Genomic DNA, 22,046 nt, shown 5'->3' with positions numbered 1-22,046 from the left:
AGTTATATTTAATAACTTCCAAGTGTCTATAAAAAAATTAAAAAAAGTGGTTTGAAATTAATTTATATTGCTCCACGTGGTATTTAACAGGTATGTGCCATCAACATTAACAAATTCATACGAGAAAGACGAACAAAGCTTCCCTAAGCCATAGTTTTAGTTCCGACGCATACACGTATAAAATAATGGAGCTTGAACAGATTAGAACAAATACTAACATATTTTCTTTGTGAAAGTTGAGGATTTAAAAGACAAAATTTGGTGCAAAGATCCTAACAAAATTCTTTTCTTTGCAGAGCTACAATAAATGGAAAATGATCAGTTAAATCTATCTATTTCTTTGTGATCTTTCACAGTGATGATTCCTGACAGAGCCTTACTAGTTAGTGAATTCTTGCCAGACATGATTGATGTAACAGCTCTTCAAGAACTTGTCACGAAGATATCACAGGATTTATTTGTCACTGCTTTTCGAGCCCTGGAACCAAGAAAATGGACGTCATTAAGAATAACACAAGTAAATTAAGTTTTTCTGCTTTCAGACGAGCTATTGCTGGTAAACAACATGTATGCTACTCTATGAGAAAAAACTTGGTCGATTAAAACTAATATGACAAATTGAATTAGGTAATTCAGTTTAAAAAAGTATCATTTCTTTTGCAAAAAGCAGCAGGCAATGGCAGAGACAAGACAAGTAGTGCAGGCTCAAACTTCCAGAATCTTCACAGTAAGAGAGGTAGTGAGAGGAATAGTAGTTATACCTGTAGTCAGTACTGAATTCCAATGGCAAAATCCACGCATCTCCCCTTATCTAAAGTTAACTCTCGTCATCAGAACTGGAACTTTCAACTCGCCGATCCCTAATTGCGGGAAAGAGATGCTCGTGGATCTGGCAGAGAAGACGTTGACGTCTCTCTACTTCTTGGTACCTTTGATACTTTCTTCTTTGATTCCCTCACTTGTTTGCATGCCTTATCCAACATTGCAAGGAAGTCTCGTACTATTGCAAACAGACGAAAGCCCTCATCTTTCCCTGCATTTCCATGGAAATAATCAACAGTATTCTTTACCAGAAATCTTATTCTCTTCTCTTCCTGCAGTAAGAAAGTAATATCGGCCTCTGCTTGTTCTACAAAATGATTAAGTTTATGGTAGAACCCGCTTTCTTCCTCCGTGCTTTTCATACTACTATCAATGAAGTCCTTTATCTTCATGAGCTTATGGCCAAGACTTGCCACTGTACTTGTTAAAGCATCAGCATCAAGACAAGCTGCCTTCTTGACATTCTCAAGTTCATCTCCTAGTCTCGAAACAACTTGAAGGCCAAGTCTACAGTAGTGATCTTCAAGTTCTTGGGGAGAATCATCAGTGAGATTATCAGAGCTCATACTAGAGATGCTACTTGGCTGTTCCTTTGCGAGACGTGCAGCACGAACACCTTCAGAACGAATAATCTCTTGAACAACAAAATGCAGCAATGTTGTCTTTCCGTCAGTTCCTTTAACATCTGCCAATTTCAAGAGCGTGTCTAGCTTGAATGCCTGTGCCCCTCCTCGGAAGGTACCATCATTCATGCGGTTCCCAGTTTTAAGAACAGCTTCTAACAGCTTTAAGAAAGGACGACTACTTCTGAGCTCCTTGCAAGCTACCTGCCAAAATGGATTGATCATATAAAAAGTAGAATATCAATTTCAAGGAGAATCGATATTTTCTTGCATTAAGGTTTTTCTGCGTAAATATAGAATCGAAAAAGCCCCTAGATTGAGGCATGGATTTGTAATATTTTCTGACAAGCCATTGTTTATGCACAAGTAGTGACCACACAAGCATTAAAATAAAAGAGGAGGTCAGAATGGAAGATACTCTATGACAATAGCTTCCTGTCCATCTTCAAGAAAATCATTTAAAACAGCGACTGATCTAATCCATAAAAAGAAGCCCACAATTAACAATGGTTAGTATAATATGTGTTATTAAACAGTCAAAATTTCATCCAAATAGCTAACTGCTATCAATTTGGCACAAAATGGCTCCTAGCAAGATCAACTATAGTAGAATCTGCATGTATACATACATATAGGCTTGGAATACAAACTTTAAAGATCAAATCCTATAAATGCAATCTCAAGGAAAAGGTTGAAAGCGCTCTCTCTCTCTCCATCTTTCGGTTAGTCTATTATAATCCTAAAGCATCATCAATTGCAACTCATACATATAGCATCTATTAATCTTTATCAATTTTACTTGTACTTCAATATTTCAGGTCCCAAAGATTAAGTTGGATTTGTCATCTTGTTCTCAAAATTTTTGACTCCGAGATGAATGACACAAAATGTCATATCAACTCCAAAGAAGATTTAAATTATTTATAAAAAAAAAAACTGAGATGTAGACTCGCCTGTAGTGTTGAAAATGACTCCTTCATGTTTGCAACTTCCTCTGGTAGAGAAGCCATGAAAAGCAATGCATCTAGGCGTTGGAAGACATAAGGAATATCAACCAACACCTTTAAAAATTGTTCTGTTGGACCAAGTAGGGAGATATCTCCATACAATCTAAGCTTTAGCTCTTCATCAGTTGTAGGAGCCATTTTCAGCAACGTCTTAAGTAGCTCTGCTGGAAGCTGATCACCTGGATTGACGGATGAAAAGGATTAAACAGTGGCAAGAAAAAGAGAAAGAAAATCTGCAACACCGATTGCAAGTTGTTGCATGTAATATGAATCGATGTATGCTCTTAACTCTTAAGGATTCAATAAACTAAAGAGACACATAATTAGCAAAAGCCCCTAAAAGTGAGTCTAATTGATGACTGCTGATTGTGAGGAAGAGCCTGATTCTGGCATGTCTCAAAGATCTTAACTTGGAACAAGAAAGAAATCAAAATTTACAGTGATTTGGTAAAAAGATCCTAAAATTTTACCCGATAAATGTCATCTTCATTGATATCATTCAACTTTTTCAATAGATCTATTTAGATAAGCCAACGTATCTTTTCAACAACTTCAAAATGTACAGAGTTATGCATAACGTTTGCTTCAGCACAAGCTTGCATTCGAAGAGATTAAAAATGGATTACCTTCCATAACTGCATCACAGACTTCCTCTACTTTCACGTTTAAAGCCTTCAATGATATTGCCAAATTCTGTGCTCTTTTAGGATCAATAATGCAAACATATTGAGAAGGATCCTTGAATGCTGCCTCTTTTCTTGCCCTCATTCTTATTCTTATCAGCAGAGCTATAACCAAATAGACTTTCAATCATCTCCTCATTAAACCTGTGATCACAATATGATTTTCTGCATCAACTATATGTGATTCCAGTAATAAAAAAGACAAGACAATATATATCAAGAAGCTTACTGGAATGAACCAGATTTAATTTGATCCCACACCATTGATTGGCCCGGGTTTGCAAGAACCTTATCCCAAAAAATGGCTTCAACTTGGTTTTTGGTGCATCTGGATCAGCACTACCAATTTCCTGTCCAGCAGTTGCATTTACTGACTGTTTTTGTCCAACTGAGGGTGCACTTTTGAAGAAATTTGGTTTCCAGCAGGTGGACGAGGGACAGCTTTAGGTGGTGGTGGTGGAGGAGGGCCAGGCTTTCGACTGGATGGTGGAGGTGGTGGAGCAGGAGCAGGAGCAGGAGCAGGAGGAGCCGGAGGAGCCGGAGGCAGTGCCTCTGGTGCAGAACTGCTAGGTGCAACAGATGGTTCGCTTGAGGTAGAAGTCATAGGCTGCACTTCAATCTTTGGAGTTTCATCTGAGTTCATTTTCAAAGTTAAAGCACAACCATTTTGGCTTGGTTCTCTTTCCAGAGATGAAGCACCAACTTTATTTGCATCAATTGGATTTCCTGACTATACGACTTTAGGGAAGAACCTGGTGCAACATCCTTAAATCAGCACTGGAAACAAAGATTTGTGCTAAATGAGTAAATAGATAAGTAAATTATTCCAAAGCATCACCATACCAGCAAAGTTACTTAAATTTAAACTTAAAAGTGGTCGATCATCCCTCTGGCTATATGTCGTAAAATTTTTGCTTCTACGATATTTACAAAGGCAAACAAGGAGGAATGCAGCAAAGAATGATATCCCTGTCAAACTTAGAACAACAGCGGTGTCAACGAATCTTTTGCTGCTGTTTTTCTTCTTTGGTGGCAAAATTGAAGCAGTGCTTGGACTGATTTGAGCATATTCTGGTGGAAAGAAGCTGCTAGGAACAGGAGCTGGAGGAAAGTAGTTAGGTGCTGGTGAACTTACAGGTGATGGAACAGGCGAGAGTGCTGGAGCATAACTAGGAGATTGAGCTCCAGGGCCTAGGGATGGAGCTGATACTGGTACTATTGTTGGGGCCAGGGAGGAATCAGCCAAATTTCTTCTTGAAACAGGATACCAACCAAGTAATGCTTCAAGATTATCAGCCCACAAGTACCTCAAACTATCTTCCCCAGAAGCAGGAAATGGAAGATTTTGCTTGCTCAAACAATTAATAAATGTTCGTATTAGTTCTTCCGGCACATTAAGTATAGCTTCCTCTAAGCTGCGTTTCACAGACAACCTTTTTCGACAGATATATCTCATCAGAATAATGGAGGATAACCTCAATGAAATGAATGTAGCCAGAATTTGTCTTAATTTCTTCTAAAATTTTCATATCTAGACCACACCGGAGCCATGCTAGTTCCACCTGCAGTCATAATATGATGGCATCAAGCTGTGACTATCAAAATTAGTGAGAAGCTCATATCGTAGGAAATCAACCGGTATACAATAACTTGATACTGAACATATATTGCCATAGTGCACTCCAAGAATGTATATTATTTGAAGATGCATAAAAGTTTATGCCAGGAATCAACTATACATATTGTCATGGTACATCTTATCTTAAATGATTAACACTGCGAGTCTTCTTTTGAATCACCTATATTTGCTAATGAAGGAGCTATCAAGTTTCAGCCATTTTGAATTTTTAATATTCTAGTGAGAAAACTTGAAGTTGCCATAACTCGCGCCATTGACTCGCGTACATATAAATAATCTTTAATGTATTTTCAAAGTATAAGCTAATTCTTCTCTAATTCTCCATTCAACTTACGTCAAAAGAATCTTATGGACGACATCGACTTGGACAGCAGATAAATATAAGATTAGTGCAATGGATCTTTAACATAACCAGCAGCTCTGATCCTATAAGCATGGCACTAGAATTACTAATAAAATTTCTATCATCACTAATAAGGTGAAAAATATAACAATGCCAGGCGATGATGATATTATCTAGCGAAAAGAAAATTTTGACAAACGCAAGGTGGAATTTCATCTTACTGCTTGATCTATATCTGAAAGGGTTCGATCTTGGAAGAATCCTCAAACTCGAGAGCAAGCCGTCAGAGTCCTGCCTCCCTGCCGATCCACAAGGCACCAAAAGATGCAGCAAGATCACATACACGGCGGCGAACCCATTTATGCCCCAACCCATCATCATCTCCTTGATAGCATCATCCGATCCCAAAGTGAATGCACAACCCACGAATCGTTTGAATAATTGCCAGATTCGAATCTCGATCACCCAAAAGAAATCTTTAACGAGCGGGAGAAAACTGAACAAAGATTCCCTAATGCTCGATGATTCCCGCCACTTCGATGCAATATAGAAGGTATTGTAGAGTACCCAGCAATTTTGCGAATTGAAAAAAAAAAAAAAAAGAGTCACCTTTTGATCAAGAAAGCGTAAAGATAGAATGCCTAGAATGATTTCTCCGCTAATTTTCGCCGACCGCAGGAAAGAGACGATCAATGCGCTTTAGGATTCGAGTGGCAAAAGGGTTCCTCTCTTGATGCAGGTCTCTATTTTGTTTAATTTTTTTGAGAGTAATATTTCCGATTAGGATCTAGTAAACAAATACTAAGGTTACGATATGATTTTATAGGATTTGGTTCCGAGAATTTGGCACCTTATATAATCTTCAAATCCAAACCACAACATAATTAGTTACATATAACTAAAAACTTTATCATGGTAAGGAAGGATAAGGAAAGAACATAATCTTACTATCGAACTCTAAATATATTCTAGTTTGTGAAGTTGTCAATAACTATCCGTATATTATGTAAAATACTTCAAACTATTTTTAAATAAATCGGAAGTATAATAATGCCCGCCGGACGCTCGACAAAATGCTTCTTTGAAGAAGTTGTTCAAACCTTTCCTAGTTATCACCACAAATCAACAAAAGTGTTTCACAAAGTGCAAATTCCCACACCCTCGAGACCGCGTGGGAGTCTGCGACTTTGGAGGCATCTCAACTCGTCAACCGTGTGCTTCTTGGGCTTGTTAAACTATTTCAATCCCACCATTAGCACGAGGAGGAGAGAAGGCTACGCAATGAGCTCTTCCAAAAGTCCTCTCCACTTTGGGCTGGAGCTCGCTATTCGAGGCTATTTAATAATTGGAATATCTGGGATAGGCACACATTTCGAGACAATTAGACCTTCGAGATGGCCCATTGACGCAAGGTATGCAGTGACTATCATAGTAGAGATGACTAATTAAAACATTAATTAGCTGTGCTTTGCTCTCTTCTACTAACATGATTGATACAAACTCCTAACTAAGATAGTGAAAGTTTACGACCATATTGCTCGTCCTATCCTGGGAATGGGCCATGCAAACCTATCAATTATGATGATCAAAACTTCATGTCTAGTCCAAGTGTCGAATCTTAAATAGTATATATATGTATATAGCCCTGTTTGGGAGTTAATTCTGTGGTCCTACAAGGGATGGTGGTGTAGTAAGAATCATAAATGCTCAAATTACTGCTACGGTGGCCTGGAAGAGACGAGAGTAAATCTTTCACTCGGTTGTAAGGTGGCTTTTGAATGGTAATAAAAAAAGCGGTGCTTAGACTTCTTCCCATGTAGGGGCTCATACGAGGGAAAGAACAGAGACCTACCAAGCACCAACTTAGCATTTAATGTTATTTAATTGATCTGATATTATTTGTCGTTTGTTTATGTCAAACAATGTTATTAAGGTCACGTCTTATGGTTGGTAGAGGAAATACTATAGGTTTGTTTGGAAGAGTGAAATAAGGATCGTTATCTAAAAGAACAAACTCTGGTGTATTTTTTTAAAAAATTATGTCAAATGCCCAATAAGCAAAGGAAATAAGCAATCCTGTGATATCTTTATCTTAACTTTTAGTTAGGATAAAATTTTAGAATATCATACTAATTTATTTTAAAATATAAATAACTAAGTTGCCCTCTCTAATAACATTTTAGAATATATTACCTGTAATGTGACTATAATATAATTATCAAATTATTAAATTATAACGTGACTATAATATAGAATATTAGAATATATTTGTAATGAAAATATTTTAATTAAATATTTGTTTACATTAAACTAGGAAAGACTAAAAATCCAATTTGATCATATTTACTTTTATTCCAAAGAAACATTATCTTATTTCATATTTTTTTCAAATACCTAACAAAAATTAAGATAATTTTTTTAATACTAAAATATATTCTTATTTTATCTCAATCTCGGGTGTTTTTCAACCCGCAGCTTAATGGTCACTAAAAGTTATCACAAGTTGAGATATTATTTAGATTTGTCCAACCAAATATCTTAAAATTGACACATGAGTCTCATTTATTTTCTCTTCTTCATGCTTAATCTAAAGGCTGTTTATCTGGAGTGCTTAATGTGAATTCACACTGTACTAATGACCCCAGATCTTTCTAAGTTAGTGCCTTATTGACTCCAGCCAAAGATTACTTGTCTTAAACAGCAACTTGCTATCTCCTTTCCTCATGAATAAACTGTACTTATTCTTCTGGTTCTCCTTTGTCTTCTCTTTAGAGCCATTCCTTGTCTCTTCTGCACCATAGAGTCCAGTTCAGGAAGCCTCGGAGTTGCATTTTGCTTTTGGGTTCTTCTCCTAAGCTGAAAACTACAAGGTTTGCTTGTCTTTTGGCCTCTCTTGGGTCTCTTCTGCAGCTCTTCTGTGAGCTCAGTTGTTATTAAAGTTGCAGGGTTTTGAAATTTCCTGGTCATATGTACTGAGGAGACTAGACCTTTGTTATATCTCTTCTTAAAATAGAAGATCATCATAACTCTGGCTTTAATGATGCGAGGTGACCACTGAGAAAGGATAAAAGAAATGAGCACTGGACGATAACATGCTCTTTTTGAATACATAGCTTGCCAGAATTGAAGAAAGATGGGTGAGAGAAGTCATGGAGCAATGAAGCAGAGAAGAGCGAGGAAGCCAGAAGAAGGGAAGAAGCTAGAGAAGGAAGAGAAGGTGCCCACAGTGTGGTTTTCTCTGAAGAAATCTCTCCACTGCAAATCTGAGCCATCAGAAGTGCATGCCCCAAAGGCCAGGGGACAGCTCACTACCATCTTGACAAAGAGAACAGGGAGATCAGGTTGTTCCAGATCCATAGCCAACCTCAAAGATGTGATCCATGGGAGCAAGAGGCACCTCGAGGGGCCACCAAGTTGCAGCCCGAGGTCCATAGGGAGCAGTGAGTTCCTCAACCCAATAACCCATGAGGTGATTCGTAGTAATTCCAAGTGCGAGCTCAAAATTACTGGGTATGGAGGTAGTCATGAGGGTGAGGCTGGAGGGGGTTCTACCTATGTTGGTACACTTAGGCCTGGGACCCCTGGCCCAGGATGGCACCATGGCTTGCACTGTAATAGCAACTCTTCCTCCATGGGAGTTACTACTACACCTCCAAGGAGATCTTCCTAACTATGCATTAGAGGGCCAGGGGGATCTCCTCTCTAATGCTGTGTTTGGTAATGGTGGAGGTGGTGATGGAGCACATCATTTTTCTTCATCACATAGGGCCTCTTATGATGCAAGCCTACATCGGTCCTCCTCTCCTACTGTGAGCTGCCACAAGTGTGGTGAGCTGTTTGGTAAAAGGGAGGCATTGGAAGAGCACCATCTCTCCAAGCATGCAGGTATGTTAACCATCCTGAATCTTTTATGCTGACCTTTGTTTTGGTTTGTCTCTATTTCATCTTTTCTGTTATCTTATTTCCTCCATCAGAAAGTTGATTTGAATGGCTATGATGATTTCCTTTCTTAAGGAGGCATAATTGTCATTGTTGACTATCTCGTGGTTAATGCTTTCCTACAAAATCCATTTTGAGTCAATACTAATCTTTGTAAAATTAATTAGGTAAAATATTTAGAGCTTATACATTGTTGATCAATCCCGTTTCAAATGTCGCTCTTTTTCTTGAGTTATGGTTTACAGAATTTATTTGTAGGTCATTTGATACTTCAATTTCTCAGGCTTTCTGATACCAGTTGACCCTCTGCAAACACTAATTGAGTTGGCAAGCACTAGTATCTGGACTTTCAGATCCTTGCCTCAAATGCAATCATCCTTTTGCATTTATATCTCGAAGGATTAACCAGGGGATTTCATATGCCTGCAAGAAATACTGCATTCAATGTCTTTTCGTAGTAAATTGCTTTTACAATCTTCTATCTGGAAACGGTCTAAAAGTAGCGAACTAAATAAGATAAAGATATCCTTCTGAAACAGAAACAAACTTCTTTTACAAAACTTCAGCTTGAAAGAAATAGCAACCAAGATTAGTTTTACTCCATTCCCATTTTAATTTTAGTTACGCCCTTACTAGCATATCTGATTCAATCATCTCTTAGTATGCATATTATGCCAACTCTACTCAAATTGGAGTTTGATCTACAATGTTACCACTGTTATTTCTGCAGTTACTGAGCTTGTGGAAGGAGACTCCTCGAGAAAGATAGTTGAAATCATATGCAGAACGAGTTGGCTAAAGTCTGAGCAACTGTGGTCGGATAGAGAGGGTCCTAAAGGTCCATAATATGCAGAAGACGCTGGCTCGGTTCGAAGAGTACAGAGAAATGGTGAAGTTAAAAGCTAGTAAACTTCCAAAGAAGCACCCCGCTGCCTTGCCGATGGCAATGAGCTCTTAAGGTTCTATGGCACCACAATTGCCTGCTCACTTGGCATGAATGGCTCCTCAAGCCTATGCAGATTGGAGAAATGCAGCGTGCCGGATCATCCGATATGGCTTTTGTGCAAAGAAGGAACTGAAGGGAGGAATAGGTGTCTTCACAACTTCCACTAGTGGGAGAGCATTTGAGTCTATTGAAATCTACGATGACGATATTGATAAAGAAGGCATTGTTGGTCTGCAGAGTGATTGCAGGGAGGGTTCACAAACCACTGGATAACTTCCAAGAGTTCGAAGGGCAATCTGGCTTTGATTCATTGGCAGGGAAAGTTGGTCTCTATGCAAACATTGAAGAGCTCTACTTGCTCAATCCAAGAGCTCTACTACCATGCTTTGTTGTAATATGTAAGCACTGACACAAGTCATCCTTTCTTAATCTTTTATCTTATTATGTCGATCTTGAATATATAATTTCATCTTTGTCACAAAATGCTATTGATGAGCTCGTCAATCTTCATATCAACCTACACTTTTAGGAACAACAACCAACTGCTCCTGGATCAAATAGCTGCTCTCCATACCATCTACATCCACATTAAATGCCTTGTGGCTCTTTGTCAGAAGTTTTAAAGAGAAGATAAGGAACACATATATTTGTATCTTGCACCTTTATGATATTCACTGAAGAAGAAAGGTTATTGCGGTGAAAGTACACAAGAAATTTAGTTTCCTTCTAATTTGATATCTAAGTAGGCATAAGGCATTGACCAGTAACCATGTTCATGTGCACTGACTATAAAATCTGAATAATATGCCTATTATTTTTAGTAAGAAGTTGTTTGATGCTGCACACTAGTCTCCGGATTGTGCGCTAATCATGAGGTTCAAGATCTTGGCTTCTTGATACAAAGGTCAACTTCATCATAAACAGACAAATGTGTTATTTGTTTCTATTACCTTGTAGTCAAATATAAGTGAGACTAGACCCTCGCTTTTCTAGAGAATACTAGCCTTCAGCTGCATTGCAGCTGAAAATTGACCTATATGTGATTTCTTCATTAGTACTCTCTAACTACCGGTTGTTGTATATGTGGTGAGGGAGCCAGGTCCTGTGCTTGAGTGAAGATGTTGTTAATTTTAAATTTTGAATAAATTTAAATTAGTAATTAAAGGAATTTAAAACCTAAGCATTATAAGAATTCTAAAAGTTTTGTAACGATCATACCTGTCATTTTAAATAATTAATGGGTTGAATTTATTTGAGGATCTTTTGAAGAAATTCAAAATACCTCAAATACCTATAAATATCACATTTATTCATGAGAAAAAAAAACAACAACAACATAAAAAATCAAAGTCAAATATAAAGTTTTGACTTTATTTTTATCTTTTTATTTTTCTTATATATTATTTTTATTTAAATTGGAGGAGTGCGGTTATCACAGAGAGTGTCGAAAGATTGTGTTATTCGATGAAGCAGAAACAGGTTCTTGGTTGTACTTTGGAGGAAAGAGAAGTTGGTAACTCTACATAGAGGGCATCATTTTTTTTAGAGTAATTACGTTTCGGTGTGCCTCGTAGGCCGAGTTTAACTTTTATTATTATTATTTATATTAAATAATATTTATTTTTATTTTTTTTAACATATAAAACTAAATTTATTATGTGAATAAATATTTTATGTTCAAGTTTTTAGAAATAAAAACTAACAGAGAAAAATTAGGGCAAAAGCGACAATCTGACGACCAAGTAAAATTTGGAAGAATATGAAGAATACTGCATTCTTTATAAATTAGGTCCTATTCTGATCACTGATCACTTGCACATCTAACAATGCAACTGATGCTTTTCTAGTATGAGAAGGAAGCGTGAGCTTGACGAAATTGACCAAAACAATGTTCTACAATATTTCATTACATGCCTTCTCTTTAAAACCGAAATCATCGTGGATGGAAAATAGTAGACAAATATCAGTCTCTTTTCACATTTGTGGTCTGTTCTATCTTGTCCTCTGGTTCCCAACTGCTTGAAGTCAAAGGAAAAAGAGTAGGAGCTTAATTGATCAGAAAGGATTCATATAATTTGACTTGAAAGACAAAATGCTGTTCATGAAAGAGAGAGAGAGAGAGACAGAGAGAGTTGAATGAATGAGTCCATGAAATTATTGACCTTCCTAATTCACTAAGCAATTAATCCGAGTTGATTCCAACGACATGGGATAAAACTTTACTTACCAAGGTTGAGTTTTCTCTCCTGACATGTTAATGAGCCAGCAGTGACGACTGTAAACAAACTTTAACCGGCTATATGATCACTTAACTTTGTTGACTATTATTCTGCAATCTCTTAAATATTATAAGATGTTACATCCGAGCTTCACCACAACGTATTCTATTGAAATTCACCTGGCAAACGATCATCCTTATCATGGTAAATTGGTGGTGCAGGAGTCGTCTTCCATCTTCCATCTTCCATACTAAGGGACAGTGATTGGTACCCAAACTTAAGTATTTAAAATAAGCTTAGCTAATCTTTTTGTGTGTGTGTGTGTGTTTTTTTTAATTGTTACTGTCTAGAACCAACTACGTATGTATGTATGTATGTGGGTAAATACATTATACAAGATTTTAGTGAGTAAGATACCACTAAGGTTTTTGGAGCAGCTTTTTAGTTAGTGCTTGACGCCATAATGGATGTCATTGGAAGCCACTAGATAGAAAGTAAAGAGAAACGTGTCAGAAGTTTAATAGATAACCTTGTGTTCCTATATTCTTCCTTATTTTGTCGTTTTCCTCACTGGGACCCAAACACACACGTTACACGTAAGCCAATTTATCCATCGGTCCACTTTGGCCGGACGTCTATAGTGTGGGTCATTTCGGTCAAAGTAAGCAGCCATAAGCTCCCAGATCTGATCCATGGATCTTAAACGGATGGATAAATATGCGCTAAACGAGCTGCCACGTCAGCTCAAACGTGGACTCCACACCGTCTTGCGCGTCGTGTGCAGGCCACGTGTCGGACAACCGCGCAATGTAGGGTTGTCTACGTGGAAATTTGCTGAATTGAAGCCGTACAATCTCCATCGGACGGCTGATGATTGAAGTTGAGGAGGTCGGCGGAAGGCCCTTTAAAATCGGCGTTGAACCGTCAACAACGCGGGAACGAAGACCGTGGGCCGCACGTGACTGACGATTGCCCTTATAAAGCCCCGGTGTCAAAGCTATCGCTTTTAGTATTCGGAGCCTCAAAATTAGAGAAGCGGAGAGTAAAAATTGATTCTGGAGACTTTGCAGGTACAGGATAATTTTTCTTTTCTTAATTTTAAGTCCTTTGCTTCTGGACTACTGTTCCTTCTGCTTTCATCGCTTTTGGTTGGGATTTGGCTAATCTGGCGAAAAATTAGGTGATTTCGATTGGTTGCGAGTTTCTCTTCTTTCCTATCTTGGTTCGATCTGAGATATATTTGGGAGTCTATCTGGAATCCTGTTTGCCCAAGGAATTGAAATTTGAAACATCAAATTTAAAACCTGCTATTGGGTTTGATGACTCACAGATTTCACTGATATTACTTCTACATAGTGTTGAATGGTTTTGAGCAAACGGGATTGAGCCAATCGAGTAGGTCGATGCCCTAGTTTAGTTGATACTGAGGCAATTAAGTAATTTTTGTTTTTTTGAGGAGGGAAAAGTGGGGAGAATATCTGGTGATTTATAAGGCTGATATCTGGTTGTTGATGATCTAGAGTGGGTATCATGTATTTACTAATACGCTTGAAATCATAATAGCTACTAATGATTTAATTTTGCAGGGGACTGTCCTTTCAATAGGGATCAGATTCCCCAGATGCTCCTCGTGACAATGATATAGTACGTCAGGAATACATTTAATATCTTTTGAATCTGTTTTGCAATCTTTTTGCTGAAAATGCATGCTACCAAAGTTTTCTCTTGTAAAGATAGTTCTAAGATGAAATAGTGATGCTCTTCCCTTCACTGGAACCACTGGAGGGAGTACTACAACCAAAATTCATTTGGAGGGCAAAATAACAAAGTTAAAATAAAAACCATTATCTTGGCAACTATATTGGTCTCGTTCAGTATCACAAAACATTCTGTCTATGTCAAACTCAGATTTTCATAAGATTTCTTGGAATTCTGAAGAGAGATTACTTTTCTGAAATTGCCTGGGTGTCGTGTAAATTGTATGATGCATAAGCAACATAAATTCTTGGATTTGATTTAATGGCTCAACTTCCATTGTTTTCAAAAGTCCATGTGATACTCCTATATAAATTTGGTAACTCAAATCATTCAGTAAGTTCATTTATTTTACAACTGAAAGCCATCAACAGTATAGATGTCATTGTGCTTTAAGTAAATAACTAGGTTTTACATGATTGCACATTTAGGTTATCATATTGCTTTTGAGACGTCTATCTTTTTGGTAAGCTCTAGTCTTCCTCTATGCTCAAAATGCTGTTATGATTTCACATATAAGAATCTTGAATAGCTGGTATTAGGAAGGTGCCTTATTATGTTTTTCATTCATGGGTGGCAAGTTCTGCCCTGTCAAAATAATGGGGTTTTTTTTTTTTGTATTCCCAGAGATAGCTGATATTCAGCTAAGTAAGATAGAATAGATGTAGATGATTGTTTGCCACATGTTTTAAGGTGAAAGAAAGACGGGAGTTCTTTATTTTGTCTATTGGTCAACCATAAGACCGCATGCACAGCTATTAATTCATATTAAGAGAGCAGTATGTGTAGACTCGTTTTAAATCACATGAGATCTTGCTGTTCCCTATTTTATTTATATGTTGATGTTATTGAAGTTATCACTTAGACTCTGTTATAATGGAATACTATCAGTACAGGCTACACATCTTCTCATTGCATAACAAGTGCTTGTCGGACATCACATACTATGGCTATTAATCATGAGAATTGAATTAATCATTCATCATAAGCACAGATTCGTCTTTTTATGTTTTAAACTACTGAATTGTAATCATGCGTAAGAAACTTGCTTTAACATATTTGGTGTTTTTGCAGTGTAATTTTCTTTTCTAGAAGTGGCACACTTGGATTTTGGAAAAATGTACATTCTTTTTGATGCACTTCTATTGTTGATTAGCTGATGTGATATATGTTATTATTTGACAAGTGTACAGGAAGCTCATGAATAACTGATGCTCATTTATTTACTATGGACTTGCACCAGTTCGTGAAGTGTGGTGTGACTGCTGTAGACGAGGCCTTCAAATTTCCTTCTTCAAGAGTCTCTGAACAAGCTGAGATTTCAATCAAGTTTGGTGTAGGCAACTCACCTAATTCTCCACTTTCTAGTCAGTTGGATTGCGATACTTCATCCATCCCATGCAATAGTCAGGGACAGCTGAGCTCCACAGAGAACTTCGCAGGGGTTGGTCTTTCCCAGTATTCCCCACTTGAAATCAACAGCTCATTCAGGGAAACCCAGATCCATATTCCAGATCTTATCCAAGTGCAGTCCGACTCATCATATGCCATTTCCAGTCGGAGCATGAGGCATGCTTGCAAGAAATCGAGACTGTTCTGATGGCCCCTGACACTAGTGAACCAACAACCAGCACTAGTCCTGGAATTAGACGAAGCCAAAGAAGCTAAGCTTACAAAGCAGCGCTCAAGGACTTGAGTCAAAAATCTCGCCTGGAGTCTCCTGCTGTTATCCAGACACACTATCCTCAAGCAAGCTATGGAATTCATCCAGAGAAACGACAAAGGAGATGAAGGAAGACCTCAGACTAGTGTGAAAAATCTTCTGATTAGGTGTGCAGAAGCTTTATCAGAGGACAAGATAGATCAATTTGATATGCTTGAGCAGGAAGCCCGTGATGTCATTTCCATCAGTGGAGAGCCCATCCAGCGTCTTGGTGCTTACATGCTAGAAGGCTTGGTGGCGAGGCGTAGATCCTCTGGTACCAATATCTATCGTGCCCTTAGGTGCCGAGAGCCACAGAGCAAGGAGCTTCTCTCATACATGAGAATCTTATATGACATTTGCCCCTACTTTAAGTTCAGTTATATGGCAGCCAATGGTGCTATTGCTGATGCTCTGAGAAATGAGGACAAATCCACATCATAGACTTTCAGATTGCTCAAGGGACCCAGTGGGTCACACTGATACAAGCATTAGCTGCAAGGCCTGGGGGCCACCATGTTCGGATCACTGGAATTGATGATCCAGTGTCGGAGTATGTTCGAGGAGAAGGCCTGCAACTTGTGGGGGATATGTTATCAGATATGTCAAGGAAATTCAACATTCCTCTTGAGTTCCATCCTCTGCCCGTCTATGGGCCTCAGGTAACAAGAGAAATGCTGAACATAAGGCCTGGAGAAGCACTCGCAGTTAACTTCACCCTTCATCTGCATCACACGCCGGATGAGAGCGTTGGACGTGAACAACCCACGTGATGGTTTGCTGAGGATGGTGAAAGGGCTGTCTCCAAAAAGTGACTACGTTGGTAGAGCAGGAGTCCAACACCAACACAACCCCATTCTTGACAAGATTCTCAGAGAGACATTTGATTACTAATTCGCAATGTTTGAGTCAATTGATGTAACCATGCCGAGAGATAACAAGGAGAGGATAAGTGTCGAGCAGCATTGCCTGGCAAAGGACATAGTGAACATAATTGCTTGCGAGGGTAATGAACGGGTCGAGAGGCATGAGCTCCTGGGGAAGTGGAGATCAAGACTGAGCATGGCAGGTTTCAAGCCTTACCCACTCAGCTCTTATGTGAACTCTGATAAAGACTCTGCTGGGATATTATTCTGATAACTATAGATTGGTCGAGAAAATGGAGCTTTGTTGCTGGGTTGGAAGAACAGGGACCTGATCTCAGCCTCTGCATGGCACTGATAGCAAATATAGAGAGCCTTTCTGAAACAAAGGTTAGAAATTAGTAAATGCCACTATACATGTTAATAGATCTAGTTAGTGTTCTTGTCTGATGCAGAGTTCAACTTTCAAGAGTGTATCTTCGAATGCTGCATCCTTTGTTGTAATCTACGAGAAGTTGAACGAATGTAGAGTAAATTATTTTTGCTGTTGATAAGGTTTTTCTGTGTTCGACCACAAAATAATCATTTTCGCAGCTTGATTTCCTTTCCTTCAGAACGATGGCAGTAGTAAGTTGGCTTAAATTCACAGCGGTGTGAAGGTTTCTCTTCACTTGTTTCTTTTTTGATATCTCTTATGACACAATTTGAATGCTTCTTCTGAGAGAGGAAGCTGCCTTCCAAAAGAATTTCCTTTTATATTAAAGATTCCTGCGAGAAAAGAAAGCTACGATTGGTTGTAGAGTGGGGACCACATCATTTAGTATAAATCTAACACCCAAGACACCAACTCCACAATTAAATCTTAGGCGGCGTAACAGCAAAAGCCCAACCCATTCATCCGAAGGCCCACTAGCCCATTAATAACGACAGAAAGCTCCAGAAGAGAGAGAGAGAGAAAAGCCTTTTCCCTTTTACCTTCTTCTCCCATCATCCAGTGCCATCTCTCCTTCCTCCTCCTCCTCCTCCCTCTCCTCTCTTCTCTCTCTCTCTCTCTCTCTTGCAAGGAGAGAGAAAGAAGGAGAGAGAAATCAAATTGCACACAAGGAGAAAGAAAGAAGAAAAGCAAGAAGAGGAGAGGAAAGGGAAACAAGATGTCGAAGAAGAAATCTTCAGCGGATCCACGACGATGACGCTCAAGGACTTCCACGGCGGATCAATTCCGTCCGACCTCCCTCTCCTCCGCTCCCGGCGTGTATCTTCCTCCTCCTTCTTCTTCCTATAATAGTCTTCCAACTCCCGAACTCTAACCCTAACCCTAATCTGATCTTTCTTCCTCCTTGCAGCTCCGTACGACCGCCTGATCGTGCCGCCGCGTGGGGACCGGCCGCGAGGCCTGATCACCACCGCCCCGTCCTGATCCGCCGGCGCCGGCGTCGGCCGAGCGTTAGACGAGCGGCCTCCCGCCTTCCTCTCGCAACCTGCAGCCATCGGCCGCCACTCGACGAGGACGAGCGTAAGCCCTTCGATGCATCCTCTGCTCCACGCCGCGTTGCCGCACCTCCTCCGCCGGTTGCGGCCGTTTTCGATGCCAGATCCGGAGCCCAAGCGCCCGATCTCGAGCCCGGTGGTGACACACCAATCCCAAGGATCAGCGTCATGCGCCGGTGGGCAGCGGGGGTCCTGTTGCGAACGCGTGGGCTGTGAGGAAGGGAGGCTGGAGCGGAGCCGGTAGTAGCGGGCCACCCGCCAACGGCATGGTCGGCTTCACGGCTTGCTCAGGCCAGCGCGGCGCTGAGAAAGTCACCTCTGGGCGGTGGCAGTCGAAGCCAGCTGGACGTGGAGGTGATCAGATTGCATGAGGTGGAATCTTGGATGCAAGATTTGGAGAGAGCTGGGTTTCTGAAAGGGAAAAGGATAGGGTTTTGCCAGGTGTTAACTATTCTGATGGGCATCAGAGCGTGGAGAGGGTGAGATCTCCAGTGTACGTACCGGAGGTGAAGGGAGAAGAGTGCCGCGGGTTGGTATGAAGGTGCTCGGCCAAAGTCCCATGAGGGGAGATTCAGCGGGCCGGGAACAGCAGTGGAAGTGTCAGGAGCGCCCAAAGCTGAAGCTTCTCCGAGGTCGAAGCCACTGGATCCAACAGAGACCCTCATATCTGAGGACAATCAGGTTTTCTGTTGTTCCAATCGCTAGAACTGATTAAAAGTGCCGTGACCCAATTGCATAAATAGTTCAATTGATGGTCTTTCTTGTTCAATTTGAATGTGGTCATAGCAGATGAGCAATTGTATTTATTTCATTATTTTTGTATGGTTGTAATTGGTACCTGCTGATGGTCGATGATGCAGAGTTATCAGCAGCTGGAAAACGTCGTACCAGTTGAAAATGTATACGATATGCATGAGTATCTGACTGCACTCTAAACCAGGTTCCTCTGGGTTTGACTCTGGTAACCCAGCAGCTGAGCTGTCCACGATTGAATCTGAAACCTCGCTCCCTGCCTGTTGAGAAGTCTGCTGAAATCGCTGAAAGGGAGAGGTTTGACATCTTTCCTATTATGTACTTCTGTTGTCCTGTTACTATTATGCCTTCAGGCTTGTAAAGTTGTTGATTATGTGGTATCTAGTTTGGTAATTCTCGCCTATTTGCAGCAGTCTTCGTCAAGATACCTATGGTTCTTTTCCTCCAATTCTTCTACTGTTTGGTGCCCTTTGATGTGATCTCTTTGTTGAATAAATTATTTGCAGTAGTCTTCTACTCATTACTGTCGTGATATTAGGCATAGGTTGGTGTCTCTTGTAACATATCTGGCCTCTCATTGTAGCCCTATATGGTTAGTCCATAAAATAATGGAGTCACTAAAAATAAGTAATGAAAAAGATAAAAGATGCTAAAACCATCATGCGATACTAAAGAATAGGCCTCATCAGTATATTTCCCCAAAGTAGAAGATTTATTATCTCGATGGCACAAATGTTAATGAAGGCTGACAAGGACTCATTTTTTTAGTTCGTTTCATGCTAGCCAGAACACAGGCACGGCAAATGTCCTACAGTTGAAGCATGATATCATATTGATTTTGTAATTAGTCATAGAAAATTTCTTGTTGACGAGTCAGTTTTATAGAACATCATTTTGTTTTCCATAAAATTTGGGATGTGTTCCGGTGATGAAAGTAGGAAAAGAAAATGATAATTTTCTAGAAGTTTATTATTTTATGTTATTTGGATAAAAAGTTGAGTGAGAAATGAGTTTCTTCACTTCCCTTAAATCACCTAACTTTTTCAATTTTAGCTCATTCCACTTTATCTTCCAAAAGGAAAGAGTGACATTTTTCAGCTTTTTATATATTGTATGACATTACTAATTATCATAATTATCCACTTTTACCAATTGCTTCTCTTTTTAATTAACTAATAAATACTAATAAGTCATGATTAATTACTATAATTAGTTTTACTAAAAACTTTGATGATCTTCTTCCTCTATTTTTTTATCATCAAAACAAACTCTAAGAAAATTTGAACTTTGTAAGGAACTATCAGCACTTCTAATTAGTTTGACTAGGGAGATTTTTGTGTCTATTGAGGAACATTGTGTTGTATTATGTTGTTTCTAGGTGTTTGTTTTTGTCGGCATCAAAAAAAAAAAATTGCAAAAACTATAATGTCCATGTAACATATACCACAGTAATAGTTCACGAGTTCATCTGTAAAGCGCACATGGTTGTTGATTGTTTACTTGCTTATTTAAATCTAATTCTTTGGTGCAGGCAAACAGTGTTTGGAGGTGCCCGACCACGGAACTTGTAATCTTCTTTCTCTCTTCCAGATTAGAATTTTTGGAATGTGAAGAAAGCATCACATATGCCCCTGCCTGCTTGAGCTTTCATAGAAGCTTTTAAAGTCAAAAAAAGCTGATAAAGTTTTTTTGCAGGTTTTAAAGGAACGTGGGGGTAGATGTTGTTGCTGCTTCTGATCTTGATAAGGCCTTACCATCTAACAGGTATTAGTTTCACCGGATGGCTCTCATCTGCTTACTAAAGTTGGGCACATTATTTATTGAACCAATGCCATTCATACTGTTAGTTCCATATCTGATTAAGCAAGCTTCCTGCTGTGTACATCTCTCATTAAACTATATGTCTTTACTCCCAATGTACAAGTTAGTGATGTAGGACAAGATAAAGTGATTCAGATTCAAACTCCCTCTGCCTGCCAACAATATTCTAGAAGAAAGGCTTTTGTGAGTAGGTAGAAAAAAAATGGAATCTTTTTTGTTGGAGTAAAATATCAGACCGAATTTTGCCATAGATTGAATAGCAAGTTGCATATCGTAGGAGGACAATATAGGTTATAAGGGTTATCAATGCCATATGGCCATGAGAACTTTGAAGGAAGTGTTAGATGAGAGATTTACGAACCAAAAAGGAAAGCAAGGACTCTTCCACACCTAATAATCGACATAATAAGTACAGTGTATATCTAGTCTAACTAGACACTTGGGCCTTGTTTGAGTTGAGACTAAGCTCCGAATTCAATTAGTTAGTTAGTACGGATTTTTTTTAAGAGTAAATTTGTTTAAGTATGAAAAAATAAAAAGATGTTTAGTTACTAAATCAGTTTATGAATCTCTGAACTAGTTCATAGAAGGTCCTTAAAGTAAAAGCAAACAAGGCCTTCGGAAATTTATGAAGAAATCGTTATTTCTAGGATGCTCTGCATGTGGAATTAAGAGGTTACTACTGGTGAAAGCATGTAATAGTTAGGAAAGGTTTTGGACTATAATAAAAAGGAAACTTTTGGAACAAAAGTATAATAGATAAGTAATTCTGCAGTAGACTGCGTGTGAGATTCTGATAGAAAGACGTGATAATAGGAAAAAAATGATGATTTAGGAGTCAAGTACCAGAAGGCTTCATATGCAGCTTGACCTCACAGAAAGTAAACATAAGGCCTTCTTGTCTTGATGCTCCACTTTGTTTGTCATTATAAAAGAAACTATAGCAGCAAGGGTTTTGAAAAGGCCACTATGTTGATTTGCATCAAACAATTAAAATTAATTTTACATGAATCAATAAAATCTAATACCTCAGAAAGATGACTAGAGAAGTAATCTCTTACAGCCAAAGAATAGATAAGACAGATCTTGTTATCTTACAAACATGCTTCTTTGATGGGTTTGGTGACATTTGCCCTCTTGTATAGGATCCCACATTCCAAAGTTCTTTTTGACAATCGACTTCCCTAGCACCATTTTCTGGTATATGTCCCATTGGTATTCATACATAAGCTGTATTGAAACCCAAGTGGTTCCAATGTATTTATCTGTGTACTTATATACTGTCTATTCATGGTGGCTCCTTACGGGCTGTTGAATTATGTCTCAAGTTTATCGGGTGACTTGATGTTTTTATAGTCTAATCTCTGCCTATATTTTCTGGATTTCCTTGGAAAGCCATGGTTTTTATAGAATTTACAGTTATTATCTATCCTGGATAATGGT

General features: G+C 38.9%; 1 protein-coding gene, 2 long non-coding RNA genes and 2 pseudogenes across 4 annotated transcripts; 4 read left to right on the top strand and 1 right to left on the bottom strand.

Annotated features, from left to right (window-relative positions):
• Positions 1-95: 95 nt before the first annotated feature.
• LOC140802529 (formin-like protein 11) lies at positions 96-4,591 on the bottom strand. Its single transcript, XM_073158061.1, is given in 10 exon segments — positions 96-478; positions 762-881; positions 883-1,649; positions 2,399-2,631; positions 3,079-3,182; positions 3,184-3,279; positions 3,365-3,437; positions 3,440-3,576; positions 3,872-3,887; positions 3,979-4,591. Coding segments are annotated over 9 exon segments (2,103 nt in total). The 3' UTR covers positions 96-478; positions 762-817.
• Positions 4,592-7,806: 3,215 nt separating this feature from the next.
• On the top strand, positions 7,807-10,446 carry LOC140802527 (uncharacterized; annotated as a pseudogene).
• A 2,785-nt stretch (positions 10,447-13,231) lies between these two features.
• On the top strand, positions 13,232-15,321 carry LOC140802526 (uncharacterized). Its single transcript, XR_012111672.1, has 2 exons — positions 13,232-13,291; positions 15,163-15,321. It is a non-coding gene; the product is annotated as an uncharacterized lncRNA (long non-coding RNA).
• Positions 15,322-15,670: 349 nt separating this feature from the next.
• LOC140802525 (chitin-inducible gibberellin-responsive protein 1-like) lies at positions 15,671-17,095 on the top strand (annotated as a pseudogene).
• Positions 17,096-18,440: 1,345 nt separating this feature from the next.
• LOC140802536 (uncharacterized) lies at positions 18,441-20,776 on the top strand. 2 transcript variants are annotated; one of them, XR_012111674.1, is made up of 3 exons: positions 18,441-18,710; positions 18,890-19,079; positions 20,478-20,776. It is a non-coding gene; the product is annotated as an uncharacterized lncRNA (long non-coding RNA). The 2 variants fall into 2 exon arrangements; XR_012111673.1 differs by lacking the exon at positions 20,478-20,776 and adding an exon at positions 20,314-20,344.
• Positions 20,777-22,046: the final 1,270 nt, after the last annotated feature.

Source organism: Typha latifolia, unplaced genomic scaffold (genome assembly GCF_019914945.1).
Source record: "Typha latifolia isolate L0001 unplaced genomic scaffold, TyphaL0001v2 contig_28, whole genome shotgun sequence".
Classification (NCBI taxonomy): Eukaryota; Viridiplantae; Streptophyta; class Magnoliopsida; order Poales; family Typhaceae; genus Typha; species Typha latifolia.
This window is presented reverse-complemented; position numbering and strand designations above follow the sequence as displayed.